We start from the raw sequence: 12,640 nt of genomic DNA on the forward strand, positions 1-12,640 counted from the left end.
GGGCTTTGTACATGCACTTCTATTCCTACCAATTTCTCTCTCCAAAAGCTCAATGGCACTCCTTCTCTTCTGAGCATTGTGGTTCACCCGTAGAGCACTTTACATCCACATATGGGGTATTTCCATACTCAGAAGCAATGAGGTTACATATTTGGGGGGGCGCATTTTCTCCTATTACCCCTTGTGAAAATGAAAAATTTGAGGTAACACCAGTATTTTAGTGAAAAAAATTAGATTTTTTATTTTCACGTCCAACTTTAGCGGAAATTTGTCAAACACATGTGGGGAGTTAAGGCTCCCTGTGCCTCATGTTACGGTGTAGTTTCTAAAATAGTATGCCATGTGTTTTGTTTAGTTTTTTTGCTGTTCTGGCACCATAGGGGCTTCCTAAATGCGACATGCCCCCCAAAAACCATTTCAGCAAAATTTGCTTTCCAAAAGCCAAATTTGACTACTTCCATTATGAGCATTGTAGTGCGCCCGCAGTGCACTTGACGTCCACACATTGGGTATTTTCATACTTAGAAAAGATGGGGTTACAAATTTTGGGGGGCATTTTCTCCTATTACCCCTTGTAAAAATGTAAAATTTGGCGAAAAACAAGCATTTTAGGGAAAAACATTTTTATTTACACATCCGACTTTAACGAAAAGTCATCAAACACCTGTGGGGTGTTAAGGCTCACTGTACCCCTTCTAATATAAATGCCCTTCAAATCCACTTCAAAACTGAACTGGTCCCTGAAAAGTTCCGATTTAGAACATTTTGTGAAAAATTGGAAAATTGCTGCTGAACTTTGAAGCCCTCTGATGTCTTCCAAAAGTAAAAACATGTCAACTTCATGATGCCAATATAAAGTAGACATATTGTATGTGTGAATCAATATATAATTTGTTTGGAATGTCTATTTTCTTTACAAGCAGAGAGCTTCAAAGTTCGAAAAATGCTAAATTTTCAAATTTTTCATGAAATATTAGAATTTTTCATTATGAAATTATGCAAGTATGGACAAAATTTACCACTTACATAATGTAGAATAGGTCACGAAAAAATAGTCTCTGAATCAAATTCATAAGTAAAAGCATCCCAGAGTTATTAATGCTTAAAGTGACAGTGGTCAGATGTGCAAAAAATGCTCGGGTCCTTAAAGCGTACCCGTCTGATCCAACAAAAAACATTTTTTTAAATATATCACTCAGCACCTTATCCTGACCATGTACATCTAATTTTTATGTGTCTAGCACCTTTTTTTTTATTTTTTTTACACTTTTAATTTAGCTCACTAGTCTGAATGCCTCTCAAAGGGAGTGGGCGTGGCCTCACTGTGCAGGTCTCCGCCCCCTCCCTCAGTATGCTGTCTGCTCACATCTCCCCTAGCATTAGCAAAACTAAAACTCCCAGCTTGTCCTCACTGACAGTAGCGGGACACAAGCTGACAGTGGGAGAATTTTCCCTCCAGCTATGAGCCCTGTGCTCACAGCTGTTAATAAAGGAAGTGTGTCCATGACATATGTGATGACGCATGGACACAGCAGGACTAGTATGTGTCCATGCAGGCAGGGGGGGCAGTTGTTTGACTGGCTTTTTCAGTATGAAATGCTGAAAATGTTCTAATGAAAGCAATTGCAAAACCTATTGGTTTTACATGCTTTACAACTTATTAAAAGTTTTTGTATCTGACAGTGCCCATTTAAAGGGGTTATCCAGGATAAAACTAATATATATACACATATCAACTGGCTCCAGAAAGTTAAACTGATTGGTAAATTACTTCTATTAAAAAATCCTCATCCTTTCAGTACTTATGAGCTGCTGAAGTTAAGTTGGTCTTTTCTGTCTAAGTGCTCTCTGATGACACCTGTTTCGGGAACTGTCCAGAGTAGAAGCAAATCCCCATAGCAAACCTCTTCTACTCTGTGCAGTTCCCGAGACAAGCAGAGATGGCAGCAGAGAGCACTTTTGCCAGACAGAAAAGAACAACTCAACTTCAGAAGCTGATAATTATTGGAAGAATTAATATTTTTTAATAGAAGTAATTTACAAATATGTTTAACTTTCTGGAGCCAGTTGATATAAAAAAAATGTTTTTCCTGGAATACCCCTTTAAGGTGAAAATGGGCTTGGTCCTTAAAGGGGTATTCCATGCCAAAACTTTTTTTTATATATCAACTGGCTCCGGAAAGTTAAACAGATTTGTAAATTACTTCTGTTAAAAAATCTTAATCATTCCAATAGTTATTAGCTTCTGAAGTTGAGTTGCTGTTTTCTGTCTAACTGCTTTCTGATGACTCACGTCCCGGGAGCTGTGCAGTTCCTATGGGGATATTCTCCCATCATGCACAGCTCCTGGGACATGACATCATCATTGAACAGTTAGACAGAAAAATTCAGAAGCTAATAACTATTGGAAGGATTAAGATTTTTTAATAGAAGTAATTTACAAATCTGTTTAACTTTCCGGAGCCAGTTGATATATGAAAAAAGTTTTTGCCTGGAATACCCCTTTAAGGGGTTATCTCAAAGACAGCACCACACTTGTCCTTAGGTTGTGTGTGGTATTGAAGTGAATGGAGCCAAGTTGTAATACTACACACAACCTAAGATCAGGTGTGGCACTGTTTGTGGAAAAAAGCTGTTATGGTTTTTCTAATCCTGGATAACCCCTTTGAAGCAAGTGTAAACATTACAATTATGACCTTGGTTTTGTCCATCGTAATGAATATTTACATCCTGTTTAGTTTCTTTGGTTTTCTTAGATACATTTCTACTAATGCCGATGTTTACATACAAATCCATGTTTTTCTTTATTCCCTAATTATAATTCGCCTGTTTTTATTTTAACAGAAAGTATTACCATATGAATTTATCAAATATGATATTGAAAATGATGAGGCTGTGAAAGATGCCAAGGGACGTTGTATCAAAGCAAAGAAGGGTATGCAATGCTTGGATCTATTGGCATAACTATAGCCATACAGCTTCTGGGGCCCAGAGGTTGAGGGGGCCCACTTAGGTGCAAGAACATTGTGCCAAGAGTATGTTCTATTTAGAGGCACCCTGAGGCTAAGTTTCTACTTTGTTTTTTGTCCTGCGTTTTTTGGTTTGAAAAAAGTGCAGTTTCCTGCGTCTGGCGTTATTTCATTTGTGTGGAAATAGCATTTTTGGCCCCTTTGGTGTTTTTTTTTAGTACCCAAAATTTGTTAGGTACCCAAAAAAAAAAAAGGATGCAGTAGTGATGGAAAGTGTATTTAACGAAATTAATATTTTTTATAACAAAATTTTAATAAATGTTTAATAAAGTGTGTGTTTTCACTTTTTTTTTCTCTCTTTTTTTGAATTTTTTTTGGTAATACTACTACTCCCAGCATGGAACACACTGTTTCATGATTGGAGAAGTAGTACCTTTAATGTACAATAGACATATCGCCCGATGTGATCGTCCATAATATAGCAGAGATGCGGAGCGGCTCTATACAGCGCTCGCATCTCTGCACTATACTCCGGCCAGTGATGTGAATAGAACATCACTCATTCATATTTTCCACCCAGAGTGGGGATTGGCCGGATGGTTGCAGCCAATCACCTCTCAGAGGGAAATATTCTATTCATATCACTGGCCGGAGTATAGTGCAAAGATGCGAGCGCTGTACAGAGCCGGTCCACATCTCTGCAATAGAAAGGACGATCACAGCGGATGTCAGGCGTGACACCTGCTGTAATCTGTCCTTAACTGCAGGTGCTACTACTCCATCATGAAACAGTGTGTGTGTTCCATGCTGGGAGTAGTAGTACCACCTAAAAAATAAAGAATAAAAAGTGAAAAACACACACACTAAATTTTTATTATTGTCGGCTATATTTTTAGTGCCCTGCCCGCCCACATAAATTGATCCCTGTTTAAAAATATCAAAAATTTTGTTAAATACAATTTTTTACATCACTACTCTTTTTTTTTTTTTAATGGTACCCTACGAAATTTTATTAAAAAAGGTATCTCCATCACTTTTTTGGATTTCTAAAGTCCAAAAGAGAATAAAAACCACCTGAAAAAACACCAAAGTTAAAACCCACATGGCGTTTTTCTTGGCGTTTTTTACTCCCATAGACTTCTATGGAAGAAAAGCACCACGATTTCAGGGGGAAAAACGCCAGTGGCTCAACATGCTGCGATTTTGCAAAACCGCCAGGGAGCGGAAAAACGCCAAAAAAGAGGGGAAAAAACGCCAAAAGGATTTAAAAAAAATGCCAAACTGAAAAACGCCAAGTGGAAAAAGAATTTTGCAATTTCTCATTGATTTACAGCCACCATCTGGCCGCAGCGTTTTTGGCCGAAAAAATGCCATGCGGCAGAATTGACGTTTTTCTGTCCGTTTAAAAAAAAACAAGAAAAATAAAAAACAAGTAGAAACTTAGCCTAAGACTATTTTTTATGGATCCTTAAAAAAACAGAACCCATATGGGATGAACTGTGATCTTTTGTTTTAACCCAGATATCACTAGGCTATGCCATTACTTTATGATCTGCGTGGGTATAACTTCTGAGACCCCTAACAATCTTTATAGCAGCACTGTGCTCCTTTACTGGTCTTCCCAGCACAGCAGTTCCCCCAGGCCATCTGGCTGTAGGGAATAGAGATGAGCGAACATACAGTAAATTGGATTCGTCACAAACTTCTCGGCTCGGCAGTTGATGACTTATCCTGCGTAAATTAGTTCAGCCTTCAGGTGCTCCGGTGGGCTGGAAAAGGTGGATACAGAAAGAGTCTCCTAGGACTGTATCCTCCTTTTCCAGCCCATCGGAGCACCTGAAAGCTGAACTAATTTATGCAGGAAAAGCCATCAACTGCCGAGCCGAGAAGTTCGTGACAAATCGAATTTACTGTAAGTTCGCTCATCTCTAGTAGAGAACTATGGCCGGCCCAATGAATTTGAATGGAGCTTTTTCACATTTGCCTTGCAAAGCAGGTAGATGGGTGCCATTAAGGATTACTGTGAATGGGCCAGAGAGATAAATCATAAATTGCTTCTTGTTGTTAGGATCAGATACAGAACCCTAATGTTTATCATAGAAGCGTCTATTATTAATTAGATTTTACTCTTGACACTTGTTCTGTATACTGCTAGGTCAGCCTGGACTTCTTATCAGCAAGATCACAAACCTTTCTCCCTTTGGTGGCTATGCTGGAGATAAGTCTCATACAGAAAAGAAGATCTTGAGGGATGTGTTCCGGAAAGGAGACATGTATTTTAATACTGGGGATATTTTAATGGTGGATCAGCAAAAATTTGTCTATTTCCATGACCGAGTGGGAGACACTTTCAGGTGACTATGTAACAATATTTATTGTAACTATATATTGTAGACATTGGCCCAGATCTATATATTGTAGACATTGGCCCAGATCTATATATTGTAGACATTGGCCCAGATTTTCTATTGAAAATGCACAAGAATTCTGGCACAATTTGCCCCAAATAACTGACTTCTATACAGTGCATCACATTTATTATGTCAGATCACCAATGTAACCTAACTGCATTCAACATGGAAAAGTGAACGCAGAAGACATCTATTGCATCTTGTGTGTGCCAGACCCTCTTTCCTATTCACTAAACTTTATTCTGAAATGTAGAAATATATGGCCACATTCAGCTGCACTGAAATCTGCAGTGGAAAATCCTCACTAAACCGTTTTACGCTGTCATAAAATACAAATGTTATTTCTCAGGGACTTTAAATCTGCTTTTTCAGGTGGAAAGGAGAAAACGTTGCTACAACAGAGGTTGCTGATATCCTGGGTCTCATGACTTTCATTGAAGAAGTGAATGTGTATGGGGTCTCCATTCCAAGTAAGGAATTTTGTGTTTATAAAGCAAGGGTGGATGTACTTGTGGCATTGTTTTATGCCATGGTCACATTTGTTGCAAAAGTTGCAGGTTATGGTGTGTATTTTCTGTGGACCTGCTGCAGATTCCACACTTTGCATGGAAAAAAATGTCACTTGTGATCTGTTGCTTAGAAATGCGCAGACATGGGGGAACAGATAATGGAGCTAGAAAATCAATCAGACCTTTGCTATAAGGATTTGCTCCTGCTCTTGACATCTACAGAGGTGTCAGCAGAGAGCACTGTGGTCAGACAGAAAATAAATTCAAAAAGTAAAGAACTTCCTCTGTAGTATACAGCAGCTGATAAGTACTGGAAGGATTAAGATTTTTTTTTGTAGTAGTAATTAACAAATCTGTTTTACTTTCTGGCACCAGTTGATTTAAAAAAAAAAATAAATTGTTTCCACGGGAGTATCCCTTTAAGGCTGCATTGAGTGCTAACTTCTACTTCACACCTTACGGAAGTGTAGCATTATCTGCCCTCAGTCCAGAGGATTGAGCTCTTTGTGATATCATTACTTTTACATTACAGTGAGCTGAAATGACCCAGCAGTACCAGTGCCAGCCATTCTTTGTGATAAGAGAGCAGGGTTATAAATAAATATCGCTGTATGTAAACCACTTGATTCAGTGACTTCTAGTGGTCAGTATATCAGGAATGTAACATATAAAAAGTGTTCCTTACAAATATAAAGCTCAGCGTTCTGTGACAAGAGCATACTCAGTATTGTAGCATTAGGCTATGGCCACAAGATCACTCAGCCGCAGGTTGCAATGTCACAGGTAATAAAAGGGAATGAAGTCTCTGTAATGTATCCTGCAAGTTGCTGCAACAAAAAACTCATCCTGGATGGATTTTTGGTGACTGTTGGCTTGAAGTAGCAGCAATTTGCCTCAGCACAACACGTCATTGTGTAACACTAGCCTAATCCTCACAAGGAGTAATGAGATAAATTCACAACAAGGGTACAGCCAAAAATACCAGAAATACTGTGAATGTTCCTACCCATCACATACTGCAGATTTTAACTTGCACTATTAAAGTCAATGTGGAACATCAGGACTGGATTTGCAGCCTTTTTTAAACAACGATTGACATGCTGCATGTTTGAAGTTCTCACTGCATCTCCACACAGATTTCTTGCCATTTGTTTTTAGCTGACACTGTAAATACTGCAAATGTTTTGAATAAAACTTCCACACAGAAAATCGACAGCAAAAATTTGTGACCATATGCTGAAGCTACAAGGTTCATAAAAGTAAGCTTCTGTCCCAACCATGTTTCTGCAGATTTATTATTGTATCCAAATTACCAAACAATCAAAACACTAAACTATCGAATAAAGACAATACTTATAAGCTATCTCCATCAGGCCCACATAGTCAGTACAGCGCTATGGCAGAGCCGGAGATTGCCAAAAAGCGGTATTGAGGGGGAGTGTCAACCGCTGCTTCGTGCGGTGGTCAAGACACCCCCTTTCCCACGGACTGCCAGGGGCCCCGTACGGGAGAACGCAGGGGGTCCCAGCAGTCAGACTCCCCATGATCCAAAACTTATCCCCTATCCTTAGAATAGGGGATACGGTTTCCAGTCCTGGAGTACTCCTTTAAATTCTGTTGTCTGTGGGAAAATGATTTTAGCAAGTACATTAAACAGCTGAAAGTATATGACCACCCATTCTAAAGCTGTGTTCACACTTATTTAGTGTGCTGTGCCCCCCTGCCATACCACATAACATGTCCTTTTAAAAATCAAACTACTTGTTGCACCAAAGCAACACTGACATGTAAGCCGGCATTCGTTTCAACAGCAGTTACATGTGAGGGTGTCTACATTGTATAGTGTGTGTGTGTGTGTGTATATGTGTGTGTGTGTATATGTGTGTGTTATACACACACATATACAGTCATAGCCGTAAATGTTAGCACCCCTGAAATGTTTCAAGAAAATGAAGTATTTCTCACAGAAAAGGATTGCAGTAACACATTTTGCTATACACATGTTTATTCCCTTTGTGTGTATTGGAACTAAACAAAAAAGGGAGGAAATAAAACAAATTGGACATAATGTCGCACCAAACCCCAAAAACGGGCTGGACAAAATTATTGGCACCATTAACTTAATATTTGGTTGCACACCCTTTGGAAAAAATTACCGAAATCAGTCGCTTCCTGGGTGCTTTTTGATGTATGTTTGGGGTCACTGTCCTGCTGGAAGACCCAAGATTTTGGACGCAAACCCAGCTTTCTGACACTAGGCTTCAGCAGCGCAATCACTCAATATATGGCCTAAAAAGGCCTATATATTTGGGCTAAATAATGGGCCTTTTTAGGCCATATACTGAGTGATTGCGCTGCTGAAGAAGCTGGCGCACCCTGAATGTTGCTGGGTGTGGGGGTTGGGGATGCCTGAGACCTTACAGTCTTAGACATCCTCGCCCATGATGATGCTGGCCCCTCTGACCTGTATTTGCGGGGATTGGAGGCCAAGTGTCCCCCAGTTAAAAGGGGTTATTCTCTTCATGTCCCATGTGGGAAGGTCTGCAATGACCATTAACTATTTTAATAGCCGATATAATTTATTATTTTTTAGCAATATGATTTTTTTTTATTAATTTCTGTCATTTAATTTGTTTAGATTTTTTTTTATTCATTCATCATTATTTCTTTATTATTAATTTTATTTATTTAATTATTCCTTTTAAAACAAAAATGTTTTTTACATTATTTATTTTCATTTATTTTTGGCATAATTTGTGGCACATTTTTCTATATATTTTTTTTATGTTTATTGATATTGTAGGTGCTGGTTTTCTTTTTTAGGGATTCTTTTTTGATCCGCCTATGTTTTTTATAGTATCCCTTGAAAGGACATTAACATTTTTCCACCCTCGGTCATTAGATTTATGATATTCTGATGTTTATAATAATATCGCATCAGTGTGAATGACACAACAATGAGATTTTATCATTAGGGAGAGCAGCATTAGTGGTTGCTTGGTTACCGGATCAGGTGGCCCGGCGATGGATCACGTGACCGCAGCTTTCCCGTTTCCCAGCAGTGATATCGCGAGAGCTATAGCGGTCACGTGATGCTTCGGGGTCAGGTGACCGGTCCCTTGCGACCACACGTAGTCCCCACGCAGGCGCAGATGAAATTATACCACGCTAGCGGCGCCATGTTTAAGTACACAGAGCGCGTAAGCGATGTTCTCCTCCAATATTTATATGTAATTATGTATTTTTTTATGTACTACACGTGTGATGCATTAATTGGATATTAACTGTTTATTGTGGAAATATGTGAGTTATGTTTCAAGCATTGCTTTTAATATTATGGCACTTAATTAGCATGTTATCGATACACTGGGCACTGATATTTATTAAAGTATGGTACACTGCAATGTAATATTTTATATCACTTTCTTGTATGTTTAATTAGATATGTGAATTGGAATGTTTGTAATTGCACTTATTTGGGTATATATACCCCTTAACATGTGTGTATCACTAAGCTTGAAAATGGCTCCATAGGAGCAGAAACGTTGCTTCACTGAAGATGAGAAAATAAACCACTTTATATTTTTTGGAGTGCTGCATCCCTGGTGATATGTGTATTTATATATATTGTGTGTGTGTCTGTATATATGTGTGTGTGTATATATATATATATATATATATATATATATATATATATATATTTAAAAAAAAGAAGATTGCAGCAGCACACATTGGTCAAAAAAATTGAGGCTCTTAGCGCACTTTTTGATCAAAACGTGTCCCCCATCCACCACGGGGAGGTGGCCTCATTTAGGATGGGACCCTAGCACGAATTCTGAGCCTAACACTCAACTATCCACTCACCTCTGCTGGGCATATAGCCTCTGACTGGGTGACATGCTGAATCCATTTAAAACTCCACCTGTGAGAAAGGGGAAGGGGTGCACCCTCTTTAGCTGTGCACCCCTCCTCCTTTCTCACAGGTGGAGTTTTAAATGGATTCAGCATGTCACCCAGTCAGAGGCTATATGCCCAGCAGAGGTGAGTGGATAGTTGAGTGTTAGGCTCAGAATATGTGCTAGGTTCCCATCCTAAATGAGGCCACCTCCCCGTGGTGGATGGGGGACACGTTTTGATCAAAAAGTGCGCTAAGAGCCTCAATTTTTTTGACCAATGTGTGCTGCTGCAATCCTCTTTTTTTTGTATAATCTGATGCCATGGCAGTGTGCACCCGTGTATTAGGCTGTTGTGCTGGCTATTTTTCTTTTTTCTTGTGTGTGTGTGTGTGTGTGTGTGTGTATATGTATATATGTATATGTGTGTATGTATATATATATATATATATATATATATATATATATATATATATATATATATATATATATATATATATATATATATTAGGGATCAACCAATTATCGGTATGGCCGATAATCACGATTTTGGGCATTATCGGTATCGGCAATTACCTTGCCGATAATGCACCGCCCCCAACGCACCGCGACCACCCGACCCGCCGCAACGCACCGCGACCGCCACCCCGACCCACCACACCGCGTCACACCCCCCACCGTAGTGCTGGGCGGTATACCGGTATTAACCAGATACCATGTTTTTTTTGCTCCCACGGTATGGATTTTTGCCCATACCGCTATACCGGTCGGGCCCCTCCCCCACCCTCTGAGTCAATAAAAAAATTAAACTTGCCCGTAATGGGGGTGGTCCGGGCCATCCATCCTTCCTTCCTGTAGTGTCCGGTGGCATTCTGGGTGGAGGGTGAACCGGTCCAGGCTGTCCTTCTCCAGGGGTCCTCTTCTCCACTCTGGGCAGGCTCCGGCCTAGTACACTGCATAGACCCCGCTACGCCGTGATGTCAGGTGCATCGCTGCGCACGGACGTCACTGCGCAGCGGCGTCTATGCAGCGTTACTAGGCCGGAGCCTGCCCGGAGTGGAGAAGAGGACCCCCAGAGAAGGACAGCCCAGACCGGTTCACCCTCCACCCGGAATGCCGCCGGACACTACAGGAAGGATGGATGGCCCGGACCACCCTCCCCGACGGCCCCTGCAGCAACTGGGAAGGTGAGTCAGGGTTCTGGGATGGACAGGGGTCTGTACAATATACTATACCTACAGTAGGCCCTCCAGCTGTTGAGGCCCTCCAGCTGTTGAAAAACTACAACTCCCAGCATGCCCGGACAGCCGTTGGCTGTCCGGGCATGCTGGGAGTAGTAGTTTTGCAACAGTTGGAGGCACCCCTAGGTGCGGCGGGGGGAGCGGTGGCGGTGATAGGTCTCAGGACCCCCGGACAGGCAGGGGGAGAGAAGCGGGTGGCGGCGGCGGTCTCTGGCACCGCAAAAGCCGCTACAGTGCATTGATTTAAAGCGCCCGCTTTAAATCAATGATCTGCAGCGGTGTCGCGGGGGGATAAATAGCCAATAACTTATACCGGAATATCGGTATAAGTTATCGGCTATCGGCCCTAACCTCCCCAGATTATCAGTATCTGCCCTAAAAAAACGATATCGGTCGATCCCTATATATATATATATATATATATATATATATATATATATATATATATATATATATACATACACACACATACATACAGTATATATATAATATATATATGTGTGTGTGTATATGTATGTGTGTGTGTGTGTATACAATTAAAATATTCCATAAAGATTATGACATTCCTTTACATAACATATTCTCATCCAGTAGAGGTAAACTATCTTCATTATACTATGAACTGCTGTGTTATATGTTCTTATTGACCTACCTGAATGCTATGTAAATACGAAGACAAATGACTAAACAGCTTTGTTTATTTTTAAAAGACAGAGAAATGTTATGGTGTAAATAGAGGCGAAAAATACCTTTTAATTCTACGCTACATGGGCAACAACTTGTAGTGCTGCTGAAGCCATCTATAATCTGTGGTGTTGTGGTTATATACGTATAGTTATAGTCTGTGACAGGAACACAACCATATGTGAATATGAAACGGTGCAATGTTTTCTGTGATCACATCTATCTGTAGTTATATAGTATCTGCACGGTACCTTTCACGGCAGAAGTATACAAAAAAAGCAACATTTGGAGAATATATTTTATGTAGATTAAAGCGGTACTCCGCCCCTAGACATCTTATCCCCCTGTCCAAAGGATAGGGGATAAGATGTCTGATTGCAGGGTCCTGCCACTGGGGACCCCCGCAATCTGTACTGCAGCACCCCTGTCTACTGCGGGACCCCCGTGATCAGACATCTTATCCCCTATCCTTTGGATAGGGGGATAAGCTGTCTAGGAGAAGAGTACCCCTTTAAGGCTGAATGTTAATATTAAGCTGTAATCTGAATGACTTGCTTTCTTTCACAGATCATGAAGGCAGAATAGGAATGGCCACTCTCAAGCTGAGACAGTATGAGCATTTTGATGGTAGAAAGTTATTTGCTCATGTCCGAGACTTTCTCCCAAACTATGCAAGACCGCGCTTCATCCGGATTCAGGTATGGAGTCTAATAGATGACATGTTGCATCAGGGCACTCTGTGGAACCAGATAGAAGTGTTCTATAAACTTGTTTAGTGGCATAATTAGAGATGAGCGAACTTACAGTAAATTCGATTCGTCACGAACTTCTCGGCTCGGCAGTTGATGACTTATCCTGCATAAATGAGTTCAGCTTTCCGGTGCTCCGGTGGGCTGGAAAAGGTGGATACAGTCCTAGGAGACTCTTTCCTAG

At 40.4% G+C, this 12,640-nt stretch overlaps 1 protein-coding gene across 1 annotated transcript in view; it reads left to right on the forward strand.

Moving 5' to 3' along the window:
- The window catches only part of SLC27A2 (solute carrier family 27 member 2), a 77,390-nt gene that overhangs the window by 62,045 nt on the left and 2,705 nt on the right, over nucleotides 1-12,640 (forward strand). The window contains exons 6-9 of the mRNA XM_056569272.1: nucleotides 2,845-2,935; nucleotides 5,125-5,323; nucleotides 5,753-5,850; nucleotides 12,275-12,405. Coding sequence (XP_056425247.1) covers nucleotides 2,845-2,935; nucleotides 5,125-5,323; nucleotides 5,753-5,850; nucleotides 12,275-12,405 — 519 coding nt within the window. The remainder of the gene's footprint in view (nucleotides 1-2,844; nucleotides 2,936-5,124; nucleotides 5,324-5,752; nucleotides 5,851-12,274; nucleotides 12,406-12,640) is intronic.

Source organism: Hyla sarda, chromosome 4 (assembly GCF_029499605.1).
Source record: "Hyla sarda isolate aHylSar1 chromosome 4, aHylSar1.hap1, whole genome shotgun sequence".
Classification (NCBI taxonomy): Eukaryota; Metazoa; Chordata; class Amphibia; order Anura; family Hylidae; genus Hyla; species Hyla sarda.